General features: G+C 48.2%; 1 protein-coding gene across 1 annotated transcript in view; it reads right to left on the reverse strand.

The window, feature by feature from the left end:
- Window positions 1–24,944, reverse strand: part of NUGGC (nuclear GTPase, germinal center associated) — a 35,806-nt gene extending 10,862 nt beyond the window's left edge. Inside the window, exons 1-11 of the mRNA XM_084767006.1 lie at window positions 24,836–24,944; window positions 24,195–24,303; window positions 23,248–23,470; window positions 22,047–22,271; window positions 19,225–19,434; window positions 14,938–15,113; window positions 14,132–14,150; window positions 13,585–13,674; window positions 8,722–8,827; window positions 7,661–7,794; window positions 3,498–3,662 (exon numbers count right to left, since the gene is read on the reverse strand). Coding sequence (XP_084623132.1) covers window positions 3,498–3,662; window positions 7,661–7,794; window positions 8,722–8,827; window positions 13,585–13,674; window positions 14,132–14,150; window positions 14,938–15,113; window positions 19,225–19,434; window positions 22,047–22,271; window positions 23,248–23,355 — 1,233 coding nt within the window. The 5' untranslated portion in view covers window positions 23,356–23,470; window positions 24,195–24,303; window positions 24,836–24,944. The remainder of the gene's footprint in view (window positions 1–3,497; window positions 3,663–7,660; window positions 7,795–8,721; window positions 8,828–13,584; window positions 13,675–14,131; window positions 14,151–14,937; window positions 15,114–19,224; window positions 19,435–22,046; window positions 22,272–23,247; window positions 23,471–24,194; window positions 24,304–24,835) is intronic.
- Between the last annotated feature and the right edge of the window lie 2,535 nt (window positions 24,945–27,479).

Consider the following 27,479-nt stretch of genomic DNA (forward strand, 5'->3'; position numbering starts at 1 on the left):
ATGGAGGGAGTGGAGGTGGGGTGGACTGATGGAGGGAGCGGTGGAGGTGGGGTGGACTGATGGAGGGAGCAGAGGTGGGGTGGACTGATGGAGGGAGCGGAGGTGGGGTGGACTGATGGAGGGAGCGGAGGTGGGGTGGACTGATGGAGGGAGCGGAGGTGGTGGGGTGGACTGATGGAGGGAGCAGAGGTGGGGAGGACTGATGGAGGGAGCGGAGGTGGGGAGGACTGATGGAGGGAGCGGTGGAGGTGGGGTGGACTGATGGAGGGAGCAGAGGTGGGGTGGACTGATGGAGGGAGCGGAGGTGGGGTGGACTGATGGAGGGAGCAGAGGTGGGGTGGACTGATGGAGGGAGCAGAGGTGGGGTGGACTGATGGAGGGAGCAGAGGTGGGGTGGACTGATGGAGGGAGCGGAGGTGGGGTGGACTGATGGAGGGAGCGGAGGTGGGGTGGACTGATGGAGGGAGCGGAGGTGGGGTGGACTGATGGAGGGAGCGGAGGTGGGGTGGACTGATGGAGGGAGCGGAGGTGGGGTGGACTGGTGGAGGGAGCGGAGGTGGGGTGGACTGATGGAGGGAGCAGAGGTGGGGTGGACTGATGGAGGGAGCGGAGGTGGGGTGGACTGATGGAGGGAGCGGAGGTGGGGTGGACTGATGGAGGGAGCGGAGGTGGGGTGGACTGATGGAGGGAGTGGAGGTGGGGTGGACTGATGGAGGGAGCGGAGGTGGGGTGGACTGATGGAGGGAGCGGAGGTGGGGTGGACTGATGGAGGGAGCGGAGGTGGGGTGGACTGATGGAGGGAGCGGAGGTGGGGAGGACTGATGGAGGGAGCGGAGGTGGGGTGGACTGATGGAGGGAGCGGAGGTGGGGAGGACTGATGGAGGGAGCGGAGGTGGGGAGGACTGATGGAGGGAGCGGAGGTGGGGTGGACTGATGGAGGGAGTGGAGGTGGGGTGGACTGATGGAGGGAGCGGAGGTGGGGTGGACTGGTGGAGGGAGTGGAGGTGGGGTGGACTGATGGAGGGAGCGGAGGTGGGGTGGACTGATGGAGGGAGTGGAGGTGGGGTGGACTGGTGGAGGGAGCGGAGGTGGGGAGGACTGATGGAGGGAGCGGAGGTGGGGTGGACTGATGGAGGGAGTGGAGGTGGGGTGGACTGATGGAGGGAGCGGAGGTGGGGTGGACTGATGGAGGGAGCAGAGGTGGGGTGGACTGATGGAGGGAGCGGAGGTGGGGTGGACTGATGGAGGGAGCGGAGGTGGGGTGGACTGATGGAGGGAGCGGAGGTGGGGAGGACTGATGGAGGGAGCGGAGGTGGGGTGGACTGATGGAGGGAGCGGTGGAGGTGGGGTGGACTGATGGAGGGAGCAGAGGTGGGGTGGACTGATGGAGGGAGTGGAGGTGGGGTGGACTGGTGGAGGGAGCGGAGGTGGGGTGGACTGATGGAGGGAGCGGAGGTGGTGGGGTGGACTGATGGAGGGAGTGGAGGTGGGGTGGACTGGTGGAGGGAGCGGAGGTGGGGTGGACTGATGGAGGGAGCAGAGGTGGGGTGGACTGATGGAGGGAGCGGAGGTGGTGGGGTGGACTGATGGAGGGAGCGGAGGTGGGGTGGACTGATGGAGGGAGCGGAGGTGGGGTGGACTGATGGAGGGAGCGGAGGTGGGGTGGACTGATGGAGGGAGCGGAGGTGGGGTGGACTGATGGAGGGAGCGGAGGTGGTGGGGTGGACTGATGGAGGGAGCGGAGGAGGTGGGGTGGACTGTTGGTGAGGCCTCAGGATAACTGACCGCCCTCCCTGTCACAGCAATCTGTCTCAAAGATGTGCCTCTCCTGCATGACTTTACCCTCTAGCACTCCTCAGCCATTCCCCTTTTATGATCTGTCCTATTCAACTGAGAAGTAGAAACTATTGCTAGGAAACAGTAGGTAAATGTAGTGCGACAGAGGACTTTAAAAAATGAGAGTAAACACCTATCCTCTCTCACAGATTCTGAGTTGGGAGGGGGACTTGGGGGTGCTGTGGCTGACACTTCTGGCCCAGGGCTTTCCCTGGGGCTAGTCAGGTCTGGCTGGGGTTACAGTCACGTGAGGGAGGCTGAAGGACATGTTTCCAAGGGTCCTGGAGCTGGCACGGTAAGCTGGCTTTTCCCTAGTGGTAGGAGATGTCACTCCTCTCCGTGCAGAAGGCTCATGATTTTCCACGGTTGATGTTCCAACTTTCAAAGTCATTTCAAAAACAGCTACTTGAGTCTCACTCACAGAACCGGAGTCTTCCATCTCGCCCTACCACACAGATACATCACCACGCCTTAAGCTAATGGGCATTATAGACGCAATCATGGCTCTTCCAAAGCCTACATGTTAAAGTTCTAAGACTCAATATCACTGTATTTAGAGATAGGGCCTTTAAAAAGGCCATTAAAGTTAAGTGAGGTCACAAAGGTGGGGCCTTTGTGATGGGTGTACTTATGAGAGAGACATTAGGAGTACAGCACATGTACACACACAGAGACAGGCAGACAGAGACAGGCAGAAAGACAAACAGACAGAGACAGACAGAAAGAAAGAAAGAAAGAAAGAAAGAAAGAAAGAAAGAAAGAAAGGGAAAGAAAGAGAGAAAGAAAGAAAGAAAGAAAGAAAGAAAGAAAGAAAGAAAGAAAGAAAAAGAAAATGTAAGGGCACCATGAGCAGGCCACTGTCTCCAGGTCAAGGAAAGCGGCCTCTGCAAACACTGCTAGCATCTGACCCTGAGCTGTGCCTATTCGTCAAGTCATCCCCTGTGTCCGTGATACCCTACCATGGCTGCCTGAGCAATATGACAGAACGTACAGAATTCTACCTGTATTTACAGCTCCATCCTTGAGCAACTGAATACAAGCAATTGATACAACTATTTCTGCCAGCCTACAAGGTACTCCTTCTACCTAGCATAAATGCTAATAGCATCAATGCCAAGAGTTATTTGGGTCAGGCATGTAGCATCCCCATTCTACAGAAGAGATCAAGAAATCTCTAAAAGGATTTGACATGTTGAGTGGTTCATGCCTTGTCCTGGGTCTGCAGTGGACGTTCGGTGGTTCTGACTCTCCAACTAAAAAACTCAAACCTGGAGGTCCAGCTCTGCTTCTGTTGGACTGCTGACTTAACGTTCTCCACAAGCCACAGGCAAACACTCTCTATGCAGAGTATTTCCTACGTAGAATTTTCCCTCCTCCCCTACTGTCTTTTGTTTGTTTGCTTGCTTGCTTGGCTGATTTTGACTTGGGGTTTTTAAGATAGGGATTCACTCTTACAGCACCTCAGGTTAGTGGGAACTTACAACATAGCCCAGGCTAGCCTGAAACTTAGCCATCCCCCAGAGTGGTAAGGTTATGGGTGTGGGCAACCACACCTAGCTTTCTTCTAGCTTTTTCTAGAAAGCAAGAAGATAGTGTAAGAAGCATTTGGAGATCAAGCTGACCTTGCACAGAGTACAAGTTCCCTGGAAAAAGCCACTCACCACCAAGCAGGCCCCAAGGATGCGGCGGTAGGAAGTCCTGGCCACCTGGACCCCCGTCTGCAGGGGCTGCTCCATGTGAGCAAAGCACTGCTCAATAGCATCCTCCAACAGCTCCATCTTCTCCTCCACAAATCGCCGCAGGCCACTCACGCTCAGGTGTTCAGTCTAGGGACAGGGTCACAAGGAGCATTAGAGTCTCTAAACTCTGTTCCCATGGAAACCTGTCGTCAGCACACACATCAGCCTGTAATTCACCCAGAGTAGATTTATCCTTATTGTCCCCAGCGGGCATCCTTAGTGCACAGACCTCCTTGGGTTTCTTAGCATGGGAAACAGAACAAAAACGCCTGTTACAACTGATTAGGGGTGTAAAATTCAGCAGGCTATTCGGGGGAAATAAGTCTGAATAATTGCCTATATTCTGGTTTCTCTTCATATTGCAAAAATCATTCATCTTTTATCAAATAACAATTCAGTTGTTATGAGAAGAGAATTTCCAGGGCACCAGGAGGACTAAGATCAAGACAAGACAAAGAACAGGGGTGAATATGACCATGATACATTAAACACAGGTATGAAAATGTCATAATGAAACTCATTGGCTGGTTTGGAGAGATGGCTCAGTGGTTAAGAGCACTGACTGCTTTTCTGAAGGTCCTGAGTTTAATTCCCAGCAACCACATGGTGGCTCATAATCATCTATGATGTGATCTGATGCCCTCTTCTGGCCTGTAGGGGTACGAGCAGGCAGAACATTGTATTCATAATAAATAAATAAATAAATCTTAAAAAAAGAAACTGGCAAATGTGATCAATACATAGCAATATAAAATGTAAAAATATTTTAAAAGAAAAAAATCTTCTCAATGACATCTGAATCGGCAAGCATTTAATGGTCTTTGATTTATACAAAGTCATTTTGAGGGTAAGTGTTTCTAAGACATCAATGTCCCTTCAACCTTAATATCTAAAGACCTAAGATTCTGCATCCCTTCTCAGGCCCCAAGTGAACTGATCCTCTGGACCTTCAACCAAACTTTGAGCAGCAAAGCTATAAGGTCATAGAATTAAAGTTATGATTCATCTTTACAGAAGAATCTGCAGGGCGAGGAAGAAGAACACCCAGGCATGCATTGCACAATGATGGTTCATGCAGCCATGGACTGCATAGGTGATAGTGACGTCACAAAAGGATGGTGGTGGCGGGGCCACGTATGTGGGGAACTATCCATCTGTGTTCTCAAAATGACACACCAAGAGGCCTACGCAATGACGGTGTCGGCAACTGTGGAGAGCCACAGATAGCAGCGACCCCTGCTGCTTCCCCAGTGCAGTGCGCCCCTTTTTGCGCATACTCAGTGAGCAAGCCCCTTATGCACATGCCTGAAGGCATAGCGTGAGGTGGCGTGATCAGAACGCACCAACTAAGAGCGACAACGTGGCAGTCTCTGACAGGACCAGGCACACTATAAAGGTTCTGTGGGAGCTTTTCCCGGGGTCACTCCGGTAGTCCAGGATCCTGAATAAACTGTGGCAAGAAGAGTTCCCAGTGTTGGTGTCTTTCCTGCTGGTCGGGGGCGGCATCGACAGGCAACGATGAGTTTCTCAGAACAATCTTGCTATAAAGTGTTAGATTTAAAGAACAGTAGAGGGGAGGCTGAGACTTTGTATGAATCACTCCAAGACTCACTGACACTGAAATGTCATGACCAGCTTCCTGCTGAGCCTAAAAATAATGGCTGCACTTAAAAACCACTAACCACCGCCAAAATCTAAACTTTTGGTTTGAAACACAATCTTGAAAAAAAAATGATGAAGCACTTGCATTTTAGGGTTGATTTCTTTCTTTCTTTTTCAGGAATTCAAAGGCACTGACAGAACACTCGCCTTCCAACTCTCTGCCAAAGAACTAAGACCAAGATCAGAAGCCAAGGAATTTTGAGGAAAGCTGCCTCAGTTCCCTCAGACCTCCCTCCGTGACGTTCCCATCAGCCTCTGCCTCCCAGGCCTTGCATGGCTTAGGTCTGGAGACAAGGATGAGCCCCCCACAGCTGCACCTCCGTGCGGGCAACACCGATGGACTCATCCCAAAATACCTTGTGTTTGTAAAACAAACCACCCGCTCACAGAATCACATTTGATTCTTTTTCCACGGGCACTTCCAAAAGCAATCTTGTGTTGGGCAAAAAAAAAAAAAAAGGCAGATTTCACCCCCGCAGAACTTTTTTTCAGGAAATTGGAAGGTCAAACCCATTCCCCAGCCATTTCAGAGGACAATAGTCAAATCAGAAAAGAAAAAGAGAAAAGATCTCTGATACCAGGAGTTTTGCTTTGTTTTCTCTCACGCAGCTAAGCCAAAACAAAGCCTAAGAAGTGTGATGAAGATGCAAACACAGCTGCATCTGATCGAGCCCCCTTTACAGAGTCTTTCAAATCCGTCACTTGGCCAACTTGCTGCCCTGCCCCTTTTCACATTGAGCTTGGGTCTCTGTCTCTGCCATCTTGCCACCTGTCAGGCTCATCCCTGCCTTACTTTCCCCAGGCCAGGCCCAAGCCCAGGCCCTCTTCCAAGAGCCTACTTAGCCCCTCCCTTTCCCAGTACAGTAAGATGTCAGACTAGTTGAGATCTAGCTGTGGAAATAGACAAAGGTCAACTGAGTGAGAAAAGCAAATGCTGTTTACTCAGAACTACTATTGAGTGAATTTGGAGACATCCCACCTATCCCCCCCCCCCCACAGCCCCGTGTGGTTAGTTAGGGATTCATAACTAGCTTTCTCTGGCTGGTTAAAGTCTAGAGAAACTAGTCATCAAGCTCTGGCCTCTTGGAGCTGTTGGTTGCAAGACCTGTTGTCCGACTGCCAAGATTGTTACTAGAGATGGCAGTCTGACCTTTGACCCTAAGTCTTCAGACTTGGAGACCTTGGAAGACTGGCTTCCTGAGCTGGGTATGGTGGGGAGGGGGCTGGTTTGCTGGACACCTCATACTAGGGTGTGTGTCTGGATTCTGTTTTCACATACAGTCTGGCTGATGTCACAATACTTCATCTCTTAGAAAAAAACAATGCAGTTAGCCGTTGAGTGAGGGGGCTGATGTTTCTCCCTGCGTCTCCAATCTCTACTTTAGCAGTTAGCTCTCCATTGGTGTGTGTTGGGGGGGGGGGGTGGCGGTCATCTATCAATGAGAAACCTGTTCATTTCTGGGGAAAAGCATTTTTTTAAAGTTTTTTTTGGGGGGGGGGGCGGAGTAGTCAAGACAGGTTTCTCTGTGTGGCCTTGGTTGTCCTGGACTCACTTTGTACACCAGGCTGGCCTCGAACTCACAGCAATCCACCTGCCTCTGCCTCTCTGAGTGCTGGGATTATAGGCATGGGCCAACGCACCCAGCTCAAAACATAATTCTTAAATGCGCATCCCAAAGGTCTGCATTCTAGACTATGAAGATAAATGTTTAGGCTTTTGCTGAAAGCCCTCCTCTTCTGTCTGTTTCCTTTCACAGTGTTACTACATTTCCCGTTACGTTCAATGTGAAATGCCCCTCACGGGCCGTGTGTTTGAACCACTCACCCTGACCTGGTGGCTGTTTGGGAAGGCTGTGAAACCCTTTGGACATGGGCCCTTGCTGACACACACAGGACCGCAGGTCAGCAGAGGTGGACTGTAATGGTTACAGGGCAGCCCCCCCCCCCATCTACTCAGAGCTCCCTGTTGACTGTTTGGCCAACAAAACGTGAGCAAGCTGAGCTGCAAGTGGCCCAGCCCCACCTGTATAGGGGTGGCAGTGCCCATAGTAGGCTGGGGCCCCTATATCAATAAAATGCCATCCAGACATGCCAACAGGCCAATCTGATGGAGGCACTCCCATAGTGGAGGTTTCCTCTTTCCAGATGTGTCAAGTTGGCAACTGAGCTAACTAAAACCCGCCCCCCCCCCACCCAGGCAGAGTGTGAGACAACCCTGAGGTCTTCCTAACTTATTCCTGCCCAGGCAGCGTGTAAGACAACCCCAGGGTCTTCCTAACTTATTCCTGCCCAGGCAGTGTGTGAGGCAACCCCGGGGTCTTCCTAACTTATTCCTGCTCAGGCAGTGTGTGAGGCAACCCCGGGGTCTTCCTAACTTATTCCTGCTCAGGCAGTGTGTGAGGCAACCCCGGGGTCTTCCTTACCAGCAGGCTTTCCTCGGAGTTGAAGGTGTCCGTGAGGAGCAATAGGCCAAAGGCTTCGGTCACGTACTTGGTCACCAGCCTCCTCTTCTTGTCCAGGAGCCTTTTCCTAATATATTCTCTTAACTTGGGGATTTCTGGAATTCACAAACAACACAAATACTACTGAAAAGACCAAGCATTTTTAGCAATAGAATAAATAATAGTAGTTCATGAGGCAGTGCCCCTGGTTTGGGGAACATGTCACACTTCTGTTTCTTAACCTCTACTCCTTCACTCCTCTACACATCTACTGAGATGTGTGCAGACGTAGTTCCCGTTAGGCTCAGGCTAAAAGCCAGCGTGAATCCTCATCTAGTTACCAAGAGCCCGCCAGATAGACGTGGGCCTCGCGAGTCTCCAGCTTTCCATTGTGCTCAGGGCCAACATAAGTCTGGGGTTCCCTTTCATCTTTGCACGCTGGGGATTACTGGCTCCTTGTTTAGACTCAAAATTATGCAAAGGAAGGAGCCATGCCCTTCCTTCCTGCCCCCCCCAAGACAGGGTTTTTTCTGTGTAGCCATGGCTGTCCTGGATTCGCTTTGTAGACCAGGCTGGCCTCGAACTCACAACAATCCACCTGCCTTTGCCTCCCGAGTGCTGGGATTAAAGGTGTGCGCCACCACGCTCAGCCTGGAGCCATGCCTTCTAATTCCCTGCTCTTGCAGACAAGCATGCGATATACATTCATTAACTTGTTTAATGCCTGTAGCTGGGGAATTGGAGAATCATAACCCACACACTAAGGAAATGACAACGCAGTGCCTTGAGTCTTACTAACACTGGTAAGACTTGGATTAGAGAAAAATTTCGGTCTCAGCACAGAACAATGCAAGGAGAAAAACATGATCACACACACACAGACACACCACACACACACACAATACATGCTAATAGGTATAGAAACTGTGGTGAGTGGGAATAAGACTTTCCTATGGCAAGGAAAATTCTAAAGCAGGAGGCTTAGGGTACCAAGCTTATTCTTTAAAATCTTAGTGGTTGAGGTTAAAAAAAAAAGACATTACCACTCTCTTCCTCAGTAAGGAGGGCCTGCTGCCAGTATTCATGGGCACTGACCGTGTACACCAGATCCGAGGCTCCCAGAACCTTCGAGTCAGCTGGCAGTTTTCTCTGCGGTAGGAGAGACACATAAAGAACAGAATAGGACGAGTGTGGGGAAAGAAGCGCCACAGATGCCCCAATGGAACTCTCAGCAACCTCAGCTCTTTCGCTTTCAGTTCTGCAAGATTGCCTCAGGGAACAGACAAACAGACATGAAGTGTGTGTGTGTGTGTGTGTGTGTGTGTGTGTGTGTGTGTGTGTGTGTAACTGTGCACATGTATGTTGAGGTCAGGGATTGAAGTATTTTCCTTAATTGATTTCCATATTATTACCATCACTATCATCATTCTTATAATTATCACTATCACCATCAGCATCACCATCAACATCAGCATCACCATCAGCATCACCATGACCATCACCATCATCATCACCATCACTATCACTATAGTCACAGTCTCTCACTGAACCTGAAGTTCACAGCTTTAGGTATAGTGGCTGCCAGCATGCCCCAGGCCTCCTCCCAGCTCTGCCTTCCAGCACCAGGACTTCAGGCACCTCCCCCACACTCAGCTCTTTGTGCGAGTGTTGGCGATCTGAAGCCAGAACCTTCTGTTGGAATAGAAAGGACCTTCCCAACTAAGCCACTTCTGCAGCCAACATTATTGCTATTGTTAAGCATTGCCAGCTGTCCACTATTAGCAGGGTCACAAGGAAACCGATGCCTGGGCAATCATCTCTTAACTGTGAAGTTACATTTTCAACTACAGCAGGAAATGCATAGTGAAAATGACTCCAGTGTAAGTGTGCAGAGGAGGATCCTGCTTAGGAAAGTGAATGTTTGTAAGTAACATGAGACCAGGGGTGGGGCTCAGCAGTGAAGTGTGTGCTTAACATGTGTGAGGCCCTGGGCAAAGTCCCAGAACCAGACACTGAAAGCACACAAATATGCATTGTTGGCAGAGGTTAGCGGAGGCGATGTATTCCTGCCTGTGAGTGCTGGCTGTCACGTGGTGTCCCACCTCTGCCTGAGTGGCAATGCTGGAACTGCTTATGGCGCAGAAGTTGGTACACAGTGCACATCAGAAGCGGGAGATGCTACTGTTTTGTTTTAAACAGCTTGTTTTTTAAACATTTCCCAGCACAAAACCAGACAAAGAAATGTCCTATAAAAACAAAATGTTCTCTGTGTTCGATAAAGGTTAAAAGTTTCTTTTTTAAAAGAGCTTTTATAAATGTTTGAGAATTTCATTCTGTATGTTTTGATTATATTGATCCACAGCTCCTAAGTCCTCCCAGATCCACACGAGTGTCTTACTGAATTATCATACTCATTTCAATGTGGAGCAATTTTTTTTTTTTTGGTTTTTCGAGACAGGGTTTCTCTGTGTAGCCTTGGCTGTCCTGGACTCACTTTGTAGACCAGGCTGGCCTCGAACTCACAGCGATCCGCCTGCCTCTGCCTCCCGAGTGCTGGGATTAAAGGCGTGCACCACCACGCCCGGCTGAGTAATTTATTTTTAATGTTGAGGTACCTTTCTATATTTCCAGATTCTCTAGGATTTTTTCATGAAGAGATGTAGTGAGATGACCTGCATCTAGTGAGATGACCATGCAATTTTTTTTCCTTCAGTGTCTTATGCAGTGAATTGCAGAATTGATTTACATATGTGATGTAATCCTGGAATCTCTGGGATGAATCAACTTGGTTTGGGTGGCTGATTTTTTTTTAATGTGTTCTTGAAGTCGGTTTGCAAGTGTTTTACTGGCGCAGTTCTAATTGAAGTCACATAGAATGTATTTAAGAAGATCGTGTTCTCATTTAGCACTAGAAGACTTTTTTGTTTACAAAGAAAAAAAAGAAGCATAAATTTAATATTAGTGGAAAATCCACAAGTTGAAATCAGATTCCCTGAAGTTATAGTGTTCAGGAGGTAGAATGACTGTGAAGTGATTAAGCCACAAGCGTGGAGCCCTTATGAACAGGATTAGTCCCCTTATAAAAAATATTCCCGATGCCCCACTCCTCTCCTTCACAGGAGAATGCAGCGAGAACACGACCATCACACTGTGAACCAGGAAGTGAGCATTCCCCAGACACCACATACGCCATCTCCTTGACCTTGGCCTTTCCAGCCTCCAGGCCTGTGAGAAATGCCCATGTCTGTTGTTTCTAATGCTGTTTCCATCATAGCAGCCAAGTTAGACGGAGATGTAAGTCTCAGAAGGGTTAGAGTGAGGAAGAAAGGAACCGAACAGTTTACAAAGTACCCACTCTCCTCTTTCCCTCTAATACTCAAGGAAAGTGAGGATGGAGATGGGCCAGGCTAGTGGCCTATAATCCCAGCACTCGGGAGGCAGAGGCAGGCGGATCTCTATGAGTTCGAGGCCAGCCTGGTCTACAAAGTGAGTCCAGGACAGCCAAGGCTACACAGAGAAACCCTGTCTCAAAACTAAAAAAGAAACAGGAGGGAAATGCATGCACAATCACAATAGCATGTATGAGTGTGTGTGTGTGTGTGTGTGTGTGTGTGTGTGAGAGAGAGAGAGAGAGAGAGAGAGAGAGAGAGAGAGAGAGAGAGAGAGAGAGAGAGACCCTCTTCTCTTCTCTCAGCTAGCATGACACACCACAGCCCCACTTCTTACACAGTCTTTCCACTGATGTATGCTCGTGGGGACCTTCTAACCTGTCCCCCAGCATTTGGGGGGCATCCTGAAAACTTCTCTGCTGTGTTAAAACTGTTGTATGCTCTTCTTTCCCAGCTCTCTTCTCCCTAATCCTCTCTCACTTCTGACACATCCATTCCTAAGTCCTTTATCTCGCTTTCTCTAGAGCCTTTCGCCTGATTTTTTTTCTAATTCTCACTTATATAACTTAAAATCTATTATATAACTTAAAATCTTCAGCCACAACAGTGACTACTTTATTCGACCTCACCCTCCTATTTTCTTTTCTTTTCTTTCTTTCTTTTTTTGTTTTTTGTTTGTTTTTTTTTCAAGACAGGCTGGCCTCGAACTCACAGCGATCCGCCTGCCTCAGCCTCCCGAGTGCTGGGATTAAAGACGTGCACCACTATGCCCGGCACCCTCACATTTTCAAGAAGTGAAATGAAATTTGCCCCAAAGACATATAGTAGGAATAAAAGTTTTACAAATGACGTTTCAAAGTGGCTAGAGAATCAGTCCATCACTGAGCCATGGGTGGGGACACGCGTGGGTTGCATCCCCCAAAGTGCTTGCATTCCAATGCCAAGAACTACAGCAGAGCTGCACACTGCTGCACCGCCACCCTGCTGGCCAGATCTCAACTCATGCAAATCAATGTGCCATCTTCATTAGCAATAAACACAGCTGTGAACTGAGCACTGAAGAACTATGCCTTTCCAGTTCCAAGAGATAACCCGATTAGGACCTCATAAAATGCATGTTTCCCTCTGCCAGCAAGAGTAACTCAAGAGATTCAGAGCAGCTTTGCTGAGCTGTCGCCTCGTGGAAACTGGCATCCAACTGTCCGAAGGAAGACTTCGGCTCATGCTGGAGGCCTGATCACCCGGAGCTGGCAGCATAGGCTTTGGCATCTGAGATTCTACATGGTACAACATGCGTTTTCTGCTTCTGTGTTATGGAAGTCAAGATACTATTGGCTAGTAGGATTGAAGAATTCACCTGGGCAAACCCCTAACATCTATGGGAGCAAACATCCTCAGACACGCCATTTATGCCATGGCGGTTAGGTTTCCTCTCTAAGTAGGTTTATGTTTTACAGTCATATGAAACTATTAGGACAGGTTTATGTTTGTCCTATTTTGTCGATAAAGCAGTAAAAATAAGTGAAGAAAACACTACAGTTCCCATGAAATACTTACTGTACCTCCAGCTTTACTTTGTGATTCATCAGACGTGGCCACATGTTGTCACTGTATTCTTGCCTCTGCTCTGTGCACTCCTACCCTAAAGACTGTTGGTTCACGTGGTGTGTGTGTGTGTGTGTGTGCGTGTGCGGTGTAGTATACATGGGGTGCGCTCACCAGTGTGTACATATATTAAGGCTGGGGATCAGCACGGACTTTCTTCTTTATTGCTCTCCACCTAGTTTTTTGAGACAGCCTCTCAGTGAACCTGGAGATTATTGTCTCGGCTAGACTAGCTGACCAACAAGCCAGTAATATTTGCCTGCTTTGGCCCACACAGCTGGGTCTACAGCCTACAGCTGCATGCAGCCACATCAGTTTTCTATGGGTGTGAGGGACCCAAACTCAGGGCCCCCCATGCTTTCAGAGCAATTGTTTTATGACTGAGCCTTCTTCCTAGCCTAAGACTCATGTTTTTATGATTGTTGTTGTTATTATTGTTGTTGTTGTTGTTGTTATTACTCCCAAGAAACTGGGAATGTCCCCAAAACCTTTCCCTAGAATCACTTTCCCCTGCTGCCATTGGGACTTAGATACTTGTTCCCAGAGAGCACCCCCCAACACACTGTACTTAGTCAACCCCGACTTTCCCAGGAGACAGAATTCTCCTTTAGTCATTCCAGTAATCACAAGGGAGATAATACTAGCTCTCCATTTTACAGACAAGGAAGTGGAGATGCAAAGAGGTACTATGACACGCCTAAGGTCACAGGTGTCATCAAGCAGTAGCGCTAAACTGAAGTCTAAATTGTCTACCCCAAAGCTCTTAACCTTGATACCACAAAGGACCAAATGCACATGTGTTTCTCTGCATCTTAACCTTGATACCACAAAGGACCAAATGCCCATGTGCCTGTTTCTTTGCATCTGGGGACTGAGAAACAGAAGAACGCGCAAGAAACCCTGCAAACTCACCTTCAGTTTCTCCTCGAGAAGTCTAGTCCTCTGTAGTTTGATTAGCTCATTTCTTTGCAAAACAGCCTCTCTCTGACTTTGGATAGCTTGCTAAATTAGGAAAGAAAACAAAGCAGCCAGAGGCTAGGGTTATCAGCAGTGGTAAAGAGATGAATGCACATTGTTTTTAGCTGCCATCATTTGGCCCAGAAAGTGTTCACATATAGGATTATGTAGTACCAGCCACAAAAGGCATTATTTAAAAATTACTGGTCTAGATGCTGGACCAGATGCTCAGTGGTGGAGAGCACCTGTTGCTATTTCCGATGACTTGAGCTTGGTTCCCAGCATCCACAACTGCATGTAGAACCAGCTCCAGAGATCCATAATCCTCTCTGGCCACCACAGGCAACCACACTTATATAGCACACACACACACATAGGCACACACGTGCACATGCACACGTATGTGCAGACACATACACATATGCACACACATGCACACATACACACACATACACACATGCACATGCACAAATATGTTTTAAAACGGTTGGTCCATACTTACATTTCCCATCTTTCTTTCCCTGAAAGGAAAGGAAATGTCACAATGACTAAACTTTCATTTTTGTGCCCTGGCAAAGTTACAACTTTGCTTGAAAGCTGCATAGACAGACAGACATGCCCCCGCCCTTTGTATAAGCGTTTTGACTCAACTCTGTCTCTCTCTCCCTCCCTTCCTCCCTCCCCACCCTCCCCCCTCTTCTAACATTTTGGGGAAGGAGGCCTTTATTTCTTAACGTTTAGCCAGTATTTTGCACTCAGAAATGTCCTGTAATGTCACTCCCTGTCCCAGGCAGAGGGTGGCCCTCTCAGTCTGGGCTCATGTGGCACTGGGCTTGTCCCTCTCTGTCCTCTAGGCCTCTTTTACACAGTGGACTCAGCAATTAGGTGATCCTCAGTGCCTCGCAGATTTCACAATGGGGCAGGGCAAATTGTAGGGGGGGAAAGGATGAAGCTAGAGTTATGACCTCGACCATTAGAGAAAAAGAAAGAAAGCGGGGGGGGGGGGGGGCTGGGGGAGGAAGCCACTCAGAGAAGTCAGTCAGGCTTGAGCTGTGGAGAGCTGTGGAGGCATGTGCAGGGGACAGGCGAAGAGGCTCCTGCGACAGCAGAGAATTTCCAGTGACCATGTAACGTTGACATTGCATCTTGTGACCTCATGCTGTGTGCTCAGCACTGTATCACTCTCAGAGGCATTCCAATATGGAAGACAAGTCTCCCATCTCCCTACTTCTTGGGGGTGTAAAGCTACATAGAAATGAAGACGCCTCTTAATTTCCACCAAACTCTGGATGACCCGCAGCACAATACCTGAGATATTCCCGCAACTGGAGTTTGTCGGTTTTGGTGACCACCAGGGCGATGTCCCTGCAGAAGCCACGCTGGCAGGCTTTGATGCTCTCGTTCAGAAGGTCCTCGTGGGCCTTTCCTCCAGAAGCTCGCTCTATGTCGCTGATCACCCAGATCACGGAACACTTATCGATGGTCTGGAGGACATTGCCACAGCAAGGGTCAGAATGTGGGTGGCATCTTAGTCATGGATGGAGATGTCGGTTCAGTGATGGATGTTTCGCTCTTCCTTCCCCACCCCTGTCTCTCGCTTAGAGCTCCCACTCCACCAGCCAAGAAAGCGGCTCACGGGCCCTCGTGTGTGCACCAGCCACAGGCTTAGCCTGGTCTCTGCGTGTCTTTCAAGGCTCTATGCTGGGTTACTACAGATGAGCAGACCACTTCTCCTGGACATCTGATACAGCTCACCTCCCCACTATAGCTCCTCTCAGACTGCTCAGGGCAGTTCTCTGTTACTTCCAGGGAAGAGCTCACTGTGCCTTGCATCTTAGAGTCCACAGGACCTCAATCACCTGACCCACCAGAACTCCCAGCTTCCTGTACAATGACTGACAGAGTTCTACAACTCAGGCCTCCAGGTCCGGATTCATCAGTCACATGGGTCATCTCACTTACCCTCTGGGGGAGAGTTCTTCAAAACTACCTTTGGTCACCCAGCAAGAAGCCCTATATAATTCATGCTTCAAAGGCCAACAAACGTAATATAGTAGCATCAACGCTGCTTTATTAAATGATCATCTTCTGTGTGACAATTACTCATGCCCCTGTGACATGTTTCTCATTGAATTGTCTGTCTCATCTCTGTGTATGTGAAATGCTCATCTGACTCAAAGAACAAGATGATTTTCAGTTTTTCAACACAATATGTTGAACATAAGTGTATGATGAATTTGTGATTTGAGAATTACTATTTTCATTATTCTGATTAATATCAATTGTGTTAACAAGGGGAGACCCTATACCCCAGAAGACATCTGGAAATATCTGAAGATATTTTTAAAGGATGTTTCATTTGCATGCGTGTATGCATGTGTGTGTGTGTGTGTGTGCCATGTGTGTGTGGGTGCCTACAAAGGCAAGAAGAGTATCCAATGTTCTGGAACTGGACCCACAGGCAGTTGTGAGCCCAGCAACAAAGATGCTGACAATCCGACTCAGGTCCTCTGCAAAAGCATCAGCAAGTGCTCTTAGCTGCTGAGCCATTTCTCCAGTCTCTCTGCAGGTGTTTTTAATTGTTACAGCTTGGGACACTGACAGTCACTGACAGCTAGAGGCTAAACACCTTACAATGTCAGGAAGACCTTCCTGTAACAAAAAGTTATCCGACTTCAGACGGTACAAGGTTGAGAGACCTTGAATTAACAACAGCAAGTCTCATATTAGTTTTCCCCCCACGGCCACACAGCTGCTGATGAGTGGCCGACTTTGTGGTTAGACCAATTTCCTAAGCCGCCTGCTGTGGCCCAGGTATACTGTCCCACACTAACCTACTCCTCTATCTGCTGCCTTTGTGAAAAGGCAGCCCCAGCACCTTACGCAGACTCCAGCTCATGGCAAATGCCTTCGAAGGGGTCCAGGGCACTTGATTTTAAGCACAGAAGTGTCTGCTTGCACCGGGAGCGATGCATTTGCTTGTGCCTCCCCACCTCTCTCTGATCCCAAGTCTTCTGCTCCATAGATCGTGGGTTAAAGAATATGGCCTATGTGTTAGACAAAGCCCTCTAAAGAGAAGAAGCCAGACTCTGAGAAGTAAAGGAACCACCCAGGGCCATACACACTTGCACCCTGACCCTCCTCCATCAGGATCCACGCGTAGGCACCAATATGAAACTGCTCACTGCTGCCCCCTCCTGGTTTCCAAATTAGAGTTAACCTAGAGACTCTTGGGTCTCTGGCTTCCAAGGTGGGTAACGTGTGTATGGAAGTCTTTGGTATAGAAGACTGTAGGCCAAAGTGTGGAAGCCCCTTGAGGACAGGGCCTCGTTCATCCTTGTCTTCTCTGTGTCCAAGCAAGGCACAGATGCACAACAAACATGCACTAAGAGGGAAAAATGACAGCAATCCTAAAAAGTGACTGTGCTTAAATGTCAACCCCGACTCTATGCCCCTGACTACCAGGATCTGGTTCTGGCTCCAGTTGTAGAGAACACAGGAAAAAAAAAACACATTTAAAACAAACTCAACCAGACCTCAGAGGAGCGATGAGGTGGCACTCTGCCAACCCTACCCTCATCCCTCCCAGAGCTGAAAGTGAGCATCCAAAAGTTAGGTAACAATCCCCAAAGCCTCACAATGACATTCTAGGTGGCAGAGCAAGGACATCTAAATTTGTCGTCATCATTTTAGGGACAGCAGAGTTGGCGGCAATGGACCTTTGCCCTTACAATCTGTTTTTTCTGGGGGGGGGGGGAGGGGGAAGTGCCTTTAGCTACTTCCTGTGAGAGACTGTCAAAAAAAAAACCCTCAGGAATGCAGGGGAGTGAGGCCAGGCAAAGCACTCTGGGAACCAGCCTGTCACTGTAGCCAACCTTCTCAGAGCACGATCCAGACCAGATCCGCTAGCTTTGATAAGCTGCCCAGTACATCCAAACTAGCTGCAACCATGTTCCACCCAGGAGAGGAGCCGGCCTCACTCTAGCTGTCACTCCGCTTGCCTGAAACCAGACAATGTTCGGGACCAAGACCCGGGAGAAACTAAAGTTCACATGGCCAGTCTCGAGCCACTGACCAGGGCAGAGGCCATGGAGTAGCTCATCCTAAAGGACAAGAAAAAATGGGCAGGGCACGGGGAGACTAGAGCCTGGGGGATCAATCAGGAAACTTGATTATCAGTGACTCTCCATCCCGTGCTATCCTTGAACAAGTTCCTTTCCTTCTCTGAACTAGCACTGTTTCCACTGTCAAGTCAGCCGCGGTCACTCAACTCAGTGTTCACGACAATACAGGCAGAGTTGCAAGAGTTCTTTGCAATAGTTGCTATGCCCCTAACAATCAACAATGACGTTGGCTGTCTGTCCATCCCTGTCCCCATCCAGCTGGGGTCCTGTGTTCCCACCACCCTTTCTCTTTCTTTAGGGAGCAGCCTACTCTTCCTGTTCCTTCTGGCCTCTCAGAAGCAGCAGGACAGAGGCAGTGAGCACCTCCAGGCTTCGCTTCTGTCTTCTCCCTCTTCCACACACCCGTGACCCTTCCCTCTGGCCCCGAGGAGCAGCATCCTTCCCCCAGCCTGCCAATATGGACGCAGACTCTTGGCTCTTGTCAGTTGACTTTTGTGCCGTGCACTCTGGGTCTCTGTTATGGTTCGAGTGGGAAGTACCTCCCACAGGCTCATGCGTTTGAAGACTTAGTTCCCAGAAGGGGGTGATGGCTGAGGAGGTTACAGAGCCTTTCGGCTAGCCCAACCCCACTTTCTGGTCTGTCTGTCTGTCTTTCTCATGAGCGTATGTCCATATATCTGTTTGTCTCTACCTGTCTCTCTGATGTCTCTCTCATGAGTGTATGTTTGTCTCTGTCTCTCTTTCCTGTGTGAGGATGCAATGTGATCCCTCTGCTTCCTGACTCCCAGGAAGGCCCCATGCTCCCAGCACCGCGCTGTCTCTGTCATGGTGAACTGTAAGCCAAACAAGTCCTTTCTTCCCCAGATTGGTATTTGTAAGGACATTCTCCCCACCCCACTCACGCACATACCCAGGGTTTGTTTGTTTGTTTGTTTGTTTGTTTTGTTTTATTTTGTTTTCAGATTTAATGGTTGTATTTTTTTGCTGTCTTTTAAAAAAATGTATGTCTGTGTGAAGGTGCCAGATCTTCTGGAACTGGAATTATTAGGGAGTTGTGAGCTGCCATGTGGGGGCTGGGAATTGACCTAGGGGGTATCTGGTTTTAGTGCTTCTAACCTCTGAGCCACCTCTCCAGCCCGAGGCAGGACATTCTATCACAGCAGCAGAAGAGCGAGTAACTAAAATGCCCCCGTGGGGCTCACAGCTCCTTCTCCCTTGCCTCTGTGTCCCTTAGGCCTCTCTGCTGCCACCTTTCTCATATGTCACATACTCTTGTCCCGGCTACAAAAGCTCCCCTGCCAATTCCTTCTTCCCTGGTTTCTGTGGACATCCATGCACAGCCCCTGCCTTGCTCAACACCACAATACAGAAAAGGAAAGAATTTAATGCCACCAAGCTCACAAAATCCCAACTTGTTCTTTTGAAGAGGGGGCGGGGGAGAAGAGGGAAAGCCATTGTGAAAAGAAGTCACCTTCCTCCACATCTCATCCCTCTTGCTGTTGAAGTCGCCTGTGCCTGGAACGTCCACCAGGACAACTCCCTCTGGGATCAGCGCAGATTTGGGAAGAATCACTTCCACGTATTTGATCAAAGGCCAGATTTGTGTCTCGGCTGATTCTCCATCCCAGTCTCTCCGCTGAGTCCGGATGTAGGGGTCCAGCTTGGCAGACAGCTCTCCGGCCTGCAGAGGAAGACAGGCGGCACGTACCAAGCATGCTGCTAAGGGACGGTGAGAACGCCTTAAACAACAGACGCCAGGAAGCCCAGGGCTCTCTGCAAGGACCTAGACACCGAGAGCCTGGAGACTGGAGATCAGCACGTTCCGGCTCCTTAACTTAGTCAGGGCTGGCTCAGCGGATGGGAGCACTTGCTGCTCAGTCACGAGGCCCAGTGTTCAGATCCAGCACCCACATTGGGCAACTCACAGCTGTCTATAACTCCTGCTCCAAGGAATCCCACACTCTCTTCCAGACTCTGTGGGTGTGCATTCACACACACACACACACACACACACACACACACACACACACACTCATACATGTACACTCTTACAAACACACTAAAAAATAAATATTACAATGCACACACATTCACACAGTACTAAAAATAAATATCACACATACACGCTCATACACACACACACACACACACACACACACACACATGCAAATACTAAAAAATAAGTATGTAGAATTCAGTTGGGGCTGGGATTATAGCTCAGTTGACACCATGCTTGTCTAGCATGTGTACAGCCCTGGGCTTGGTTGCTGTACCGCATAAGCTGGGCGTGCTGGCACACGTGTGTGATCCTAACACTCAGGAGATGGAGACCAAAGATTCCAAGGTTCAAGACCATCTTTGCCTACACAGTGAGTTCAATGCAGTTTGGAATATTAGAAAGCTGCCTAACTTCCAGATGGTGCAGCCCAACTCAGCTGGATGAGGACTCCAGAAAAGTTATAGGATTCTAAATTTATCCCCCAAATTCCATTTGCTTCTAAAATTGATGCAATTTTCTAAATTTTGCTTAGAGCATACTTTCTCCACATGGCAAAAGGCAACTGTGAAGAATTTAATTACTGAAAATATAGTGGATAATTATAGAAAATTAATCATGATGTAATGATCATATTTCCCAAATTAAAAATTGATCATAAAGTTGATCTTTAAAGAGATTTTTTAAAAATTCCAAGTATATACATTTTTTAAAAACCCACTTGATATGTAGACTTTTCTAGAACATTTCAACAACAGTAAGTGAGACAGGGGAGGTTTCCAGCTCCTGTTCCTGCTTAGATACATCTGGGAACAATGATACATTCATCCTGGCAGTCAGGGCAGTAATTCTCAACTGGAATACTTCAGAGAGCACAAAAGCTGAGATGTGTGGTGGCCACTTCTGAGCAAAGGCTACCGAATGATCCAGAAAGAAATAGAAAATGAATTAAGTTTCTTTTTAAAAGATTGCTTAAAATTGTGTGTGTGTGTGTCACACGTGTGTGCATGAGAGCATAACCACACATGCACATACATACACACATGTAAGTTCACACATATGCATGTCACAGGGCACATGTGGAAGTCAGAGGCCAACTTGCAGGAGTCAGTTCCCTCCTTCCAGTTTATGGGTTTCAGGCATCAAATTCAGGTTGCAGGCTTGACGGCAGACACCTTTTCCTGCTGAGCCATTTCACTGGCCCCCGGGGCTGCGGTGGTGCGGGGAGGGAGGACCTTAGGCTTTTTTTTTAATGTACAATGTTTATAAATTGAGTGTTGGCTTCACAGATATTTCATCTTAATATAGATTCTGAATTTCTGCTTAATAAAATATCTGCCAATTCTGAAAGTAGGGTGAGCTTCCCAGTCTTTATTAGTATCAGTCGGGATGTCCATCCTTTTGGGGAGCCATGGGTAATGAGGTTTATCTAAGTCACTCAGGACACGCCAGGGTCCTGCTTTCTCTAGAGCAGCCAAGAAGCACCACCCAGCCCAATTCTGAACAAATTTATCAAGGGTGTTTCTGGGAATGTTCTCACTTCCTGAAATGGGAGATGCGTTTGGTACCAACATTCATCTACTTCTTTCCATGAGACTAGCTGTGATGTCTGGCACTTCAGCAGCAACCTTATGACTAAGGGGGAACAAGCACCATGGAAGGCCAAGGAGACTACAGAGGTGTAAATCTTTCTAAGGCCCTACTGCCTCCAAATGTCTTTTGTTGTCGTTGTTTTTTGTTTTGTTTTGTTTTGTTTTGTTTTTTGAGACAAGGTTTCTCTGTGTACCCTTGGCTGTCCAAGACTCACTTTGTAGACCAGGCTGGCCTCAAACTCACAGTGATCCACCTGCCTCTGCCTCCCGAGTGCTGAGATTAAAGGTATGCGCCACCACGCGCAGCTTCCAAATGTCTTTTATAAGAAAAATGAGCAAAGTTTATTTGAACAAGCCTTTATATAATTAAATGCATTTACAATAATATATTATATACTATAGAATGAATGCTGTAATATATAATGGATATGTATAATATAATAAATATATTCATTTTTATTCAAAGTCATCACAAATTAATTTTCAACTGACTGTAGTCTTTTCTAAGCATAAAAACTCCATTTGGAAATCAAAGGTTGCTATCTTTAGGCATAAACAATGAAAGATACCTTGGATGGTGGATAATTCTGATTTGGGTACCAGTTTATTTCTAATAAAAATTGCTGTGCCTTGGACAATTCCCCTGGCTGGAGTCAAGTGTCACACTCAAGACCTACAATAGGGAAAAATAAGTCTTGACATTACCTCCTCTGCCTTGAGAGTGATGGTTCTCGAGGTGGGAATCCTCCTTCTGGGTTTCATCCTTATCAAATCCTCATAGTGCCTCCTTTCTGCCCCATGGCCATAGAGCATCTGCAGCTTCCACGCAGCTTCTTCCGCTGCTTCGTCCCACATATCCATCTCCTCTGCCCAGGGCCCCTCGGCTCGGTGCAGGAGCCTAGTCAAGTCCTTCAGCTCTGCCTTCCACTCCTGCCAAGGCAGAGCAAGGCCACACAGCTCGTGGTGGAGGGGATGGTAATGGAGGAACGGGGGATCACAAGGCGCCAAAGAAGGCCAGAGGTTACGAGCAGAGACCTAAATCAGCTACCCCAAAGCCCATGAGTGTCCTGGGTGGCTTGACAGTCTGGAGTCCTGAAACTTCAAGTGAGAGCTGCGGCCATGTCTGTGAGGGACCATCTTGATTTTCCGAACTGAAGGAAAAGCGTCAAGCCTACTGTGTGTGACGCCATTTCGGGGCAAGTGCTACATACAAAGAAACTTGAGGATGAACCCGTGACCCAACCAGGGACTCCCAGAGTTTCTGACCTTTGAGTTCCCGACCTATCTTCCCCCAGTGACAGACAGACTGTGACATGAAAGTGCAAGCCAAATAAACCCTTCCATCCCCTCAGTTATTCTTTGTCATGATGTCTGTCGCAAACAGAAAGGACACTAGAACAATGTGGAAACAAGGACTTAAAGGGGAATGGCGGGCCCAAGGGTGTCACAAGGAATTGCCTCAAGACCTGAGTCAGAAGCCCCCATGTCACGCTGCAGAGCATTCTCACTTCAATATGCTTAATTAGGTAAGTGAGCTATAGGGATTTATGGACATGTGTATATCTGTACATGTGTGTGAAGGCAGGGGTTGGTATCAGATGCTCTCCTCAATCACCTGATTGATTGATTGAGACAGGATCTCTCACTGAACCTGGAGCTCACTACTTGGCTGGCCACTCGGCATCTCTGTCTCCCCCACACTGGGATTACAGACACAGCTAGCTCTTCTACCTTTCACGGATGCTGAAGGTCCAAACTTAAGTCGGTGTGCTTTCACATGAGGACTTTATCCACTGAGCTGCCTCCCCAGCCCTGTGCTGCACTTATAACGAATATAATTGCAATCTTCGGGGGAGAGAAGAAAAGAAAGAAGAAAAAGATAAGAAAGGAGGGCGGGCTGGCATACCTGATCAGACAGGAGGTGGATTTTGGCTTCATACTGCTCACAGCAACCGGAGCTCACTTGTACGATGCAGGATGTGCAAACGCTTTCTCCAGACACTGGTAGAAGCATCGCTTGCTGGATGAGGGCATTGATGAGAGAGCTCTTGCCGGCTCCTGTGTTTCCCAAGAACCCCACGTAGACCGGCTCCAGCGGGGGTTTTTCAATCAAGGCAAGAAGCCGGTTTCTGCATCCATCCCAGAATGCATATTAAGTGTGAAACAAAGCACATCAGGACAGAGTGCAAAGAAACCACATGGTCTGGTCCTCGGCAGCTCACTGCATCTGTCCTTTTTCTGACCAAAGGGGAATATTGCTCCCTGTTTAGTATGTAGACTTGGGCCGGGGAGCAAATGGGAGTAGGTAAAAATGCTTGGAAACATGAGTTCTCCACTAACGTTGTACTGTCCGCATAGATGAGAGACACCCTTGCTTGTGTTCCATGGAAACTGCATGTTCTTGTCCCTAACAAAATTTGTGCAGAAGTCTGAGGACCAACCCAGAGTCCCTCGAGCAAGGCCAACGATGTCCCTACTTTACTGGGGACTCCTGAGCCATTTCTACACTAACAATTCATGAACTCTGACCCATGGCTTGGCTGGGTTTGGAGACTTTTCAGTTATCCACAAGTGTGACTTGGCTCCATGACTTGGCCTCCCTGAGCATCCGTTTCAGTATAAATGGGACAATCACTTTACATTTAGCTCCTACTTCATAGGGTGAAATGAAACGGTGGGTTTGTAAAGGGCACAGTAGAGTAGCTGTCAACGGTGACCACACAACAAATGGCTACTATCAATGTGTGTGTTTTTTTTAACCCCCTATCCTTTTATAATGTTTCTAATTAAACTTTCTGCTTTCCTTAGGGGAGGGGGCAGCATCGGGTTGGACGGCACAGACTCCAGACTCACATGAGGTACTTGAGTCCGCTGGGAACGCTGTCATCCAGGAAGACAGACTGAATCAACTTCTGATAAGCGTTGCTCAAAACCCTCCTGGTCCGAGACTCCAGTTTTTCATCTGGAATCAAAAGAAACAAATTGTCTAGGATGCACCCAGCAGAGAAGGACTACCAGCTTTCCAGAGGAGGGTGCTGAATACTTCTGGGATGCGGGAAAACTCAGTGAGACGAGAAGCCAATTGACACAGCGCTGTGAGCAAGCCATCTGCCACTAGAGGTAAACGCCCATCCACAGGCCACCCCTAGAGACCAGCACACTCTGTCTCCCTAGCACAGGCACTGACTTAAGTGTTGCCACAGACTTCAGCCCTTCTAGCTCCTTCTCTTCTGCAGATGCCATCCTGTAAACACCCACCAAGGCACCTAGCTAGCCATCAGCAGACTGTCTTCTCAGCAGGAAAAGGCTCTTTTGACAATACCTTCAGAGCAGCCTGGAGGTAAATGATCAAATTGCAGATCTCTGCAGAGACTCTATAGAGATGTTTTCTTGCCTTTGGAATGTACCGTCTTTCCCTTTGAGCATGCACACACATTTGCAAAAGACAGAGAACCATGTTGCTACAAACCACACCAGCATTTCACAGCACTCACATTCCTTAAGAGCGCTTTGCTCAGCAGAGGGAAACGCTTGGAACTGCTGGTCTCGATGTGACCTGCGTCTTTTCTTCACGGGTTCTTTAAACAGATCGAAGTCATCTAGGGATAAATGGGATGTACAGAGTTACGGGTTGAGGGCAGGCAAAGGATTTTTGCCTCACTTCCGCCAGTGCACACAATCAGAAGGCTTCAGAAGAGCCCGGCCGGCCCCACCTGCCTGCTACTGCTTTTGGAAAGCAGCTCGGAAGGACTGTCCCAATTTAGGACCTAATTCTCAGGTCACTGTACTTGTTGCACTTTATGTCAGTATTAACTGTGCAAAATAGCTGGTCATATAGTATCTGCAGTCAGGAGCAATGTACAGCAGGGCACAGCTCACTTCTGTCATTGTGTTCAGTTCAGGACTCCAGCCCAGGGAATGATGCCAGCCACACTCAGGGTGAGGCTTCCCACCTCAGTTAACCCAGTGCGGGAACTCCCTCACAGATGTGCTCATAGGCTGGTCTCCTGGGTGATTCCGAATTGACAATTAATATCAACCACTGCACATCTGGTTCCACCATCACTCTCCAGATGTGTGCAGCCTTCTATTTGCGTGTCCTCAGAAACCAAAGTAGCTGGATGCTGTTCACCAAATGTAAGTTTTAGGAAATCCACTAACTGAGAGGAGGGGAAATCTCAGAGCAGGATTAAGTATGAGAAACAGAGGGGCCTTTCAGATGAGGAAAGACCTCCGCCAGAAACAGAGCAGAGGGGAAAAGCAAGCATGTAACTAGGGCAAGAGTCTTCTGCTAAGCCTCACAAGTCTTTCCTCATCTGTAAAGCTAAAGGCTGGTAAAAAGGGAAGCCTTGAAACTGTTTGAAAGGGTCCCTGTACAACGGAAGCCTTTCAGCTGGGCGTGGTGTTGCATGCCTGCACTTCCAACTACTCATGAGACAGGGAGATTGTGATTTCTAGGCCAGTCTGAGATAACTAGTAAGAGCTTATCTCAAAATAAAAGGCTCAAATAGGGACTGGGGAGATGGCTCAGCCAGGAAAGTGCTTGTGACACAGCATGAGGATCGGAGTCCCATCGTCAGCACCTACACAAAAATTATAATCCCAGCACTGTGGAGGCAGAGAAAGGCAAGTCTCCTGAGTTCCTTGGCCAGCCAGCCTGGCTTCATTGGTAAGCTCTAGGTTCAGTGAGAGACTGTCTCAAAAAAACAAAACAAAACAAAACAAAACAAAACGGTGGAATATAATCACAATGCATTATATGCATGTATGAAATTGATCAAAACAATAATCTAAAATAGGAAGTGGTGACGGTGTCATAGGCCTATGAGGATGCTGGACTAAAATCTGCCAAACTGTACAAACAGGGAAATTGTATACTATTTGGATTATTTATCAATAACAATTTTATAAAACCTAAAAATAAAGTGAACAGCAACTGAGGGAAACAGCCTTATGCACTCATGTGCACATCTGCCCACATGAATGTGTGCATACATACGAACACACACACAAACACATGCAAATGCATACATCATGTCTACATATACAAGTTGAAAAAAAAAGAGTGGGGATATAGCTCAGTGGTATAGGCCTTAACTAGGACGCATGAGGTCCTGGGTTCAGTTCCTAATACAACAACAAAAACATCCTTAATTAATAAGGGTCGTAGAAGCCAGAGAGGTCAAGGGCACCACAAGAAAACCCACAGAACCAACCTACCTGGGCTCACATGGGGCTCACAGAGACTGAACCAGGGAGCCTGCATGGGACTGACCTGGGCCCTCTGCACTTGTGCTACAGGGGCATGGCTTGGTATCTTGTGGGACTCCTAACAATGGGAGTAGGAGCTGTATCTGACTCTGTTGTCTACCTTTGGGACCCTTTTCTCTACTGGGTTACCTAGACTAGCATTAATAGGAGAGGAGGTGGCTAAGGCACCTTGATATGCCACAGCTCACTGATATCTATGGGAGGCCTGCCCCTTTCTGAAGAGAAACAGAGGGGAAGTGGATGGGATGGGGAGAAGGAGAGGTGGGGGAAGGGGGGGAGAGGGGAAACTTCAGTCTCAGAGAGAGAGAGAGAGAGAGAGAGAGAGAGGGAGAGAATGCTTTTTGGAGCTTAAACTGGGGAAACCACCTTGCCCCAGGCTTCCTCATCTGCAGACATTAGCTGTCACTTCCTTGAGCAGGAAAACATAGAGACCTGGAGCAGCAGATCTTTGAAGTCTGCAGGAGTCGTTCACTTGCATGATGACTTGACTAGAGATGAAAAGCCGACATGGGCCATAAAGTTAAGGGAAGCTATGCTTTAGATTTAGAAAATACACTTCATTGGGGCTGCCTGGCTAGAAAGGAGTAATAGCTTGGTTTCTGGGACAGAAGTGCTGGAAATTTTCCTAACCCAGTGTTCCTGGGACTTGCTGGTTAACCAGGGAAACGGCCATGGGAGTGAACTGGAACAGCTGGTCCTAAGAGGTGTCACTCTTAGCTCATGTAAAGAGGGTTTAATGCCCCAAAGCTGAGTGTGACCTAAAAAGGTCACAGTCCTTGATGGACTGATAAGGCATCCCAGGGGGACCCAGGGTAGCAGCCTACGTAGAAACCCCAGACTGTGCCGGGCATGGTGGTGCACACCTTT

This window comes from Acomys minous, assembly GCF_964271855.1.
Source record: "Acomys minous genome assembly, chromosome: 18".
NCBI classification, from domain to species: domain Eukaryota; kingdom Metazoa; phylum Chordata; class Mammalia; order Rodentia; family Muridae; genus Acomys; species Acomys minous.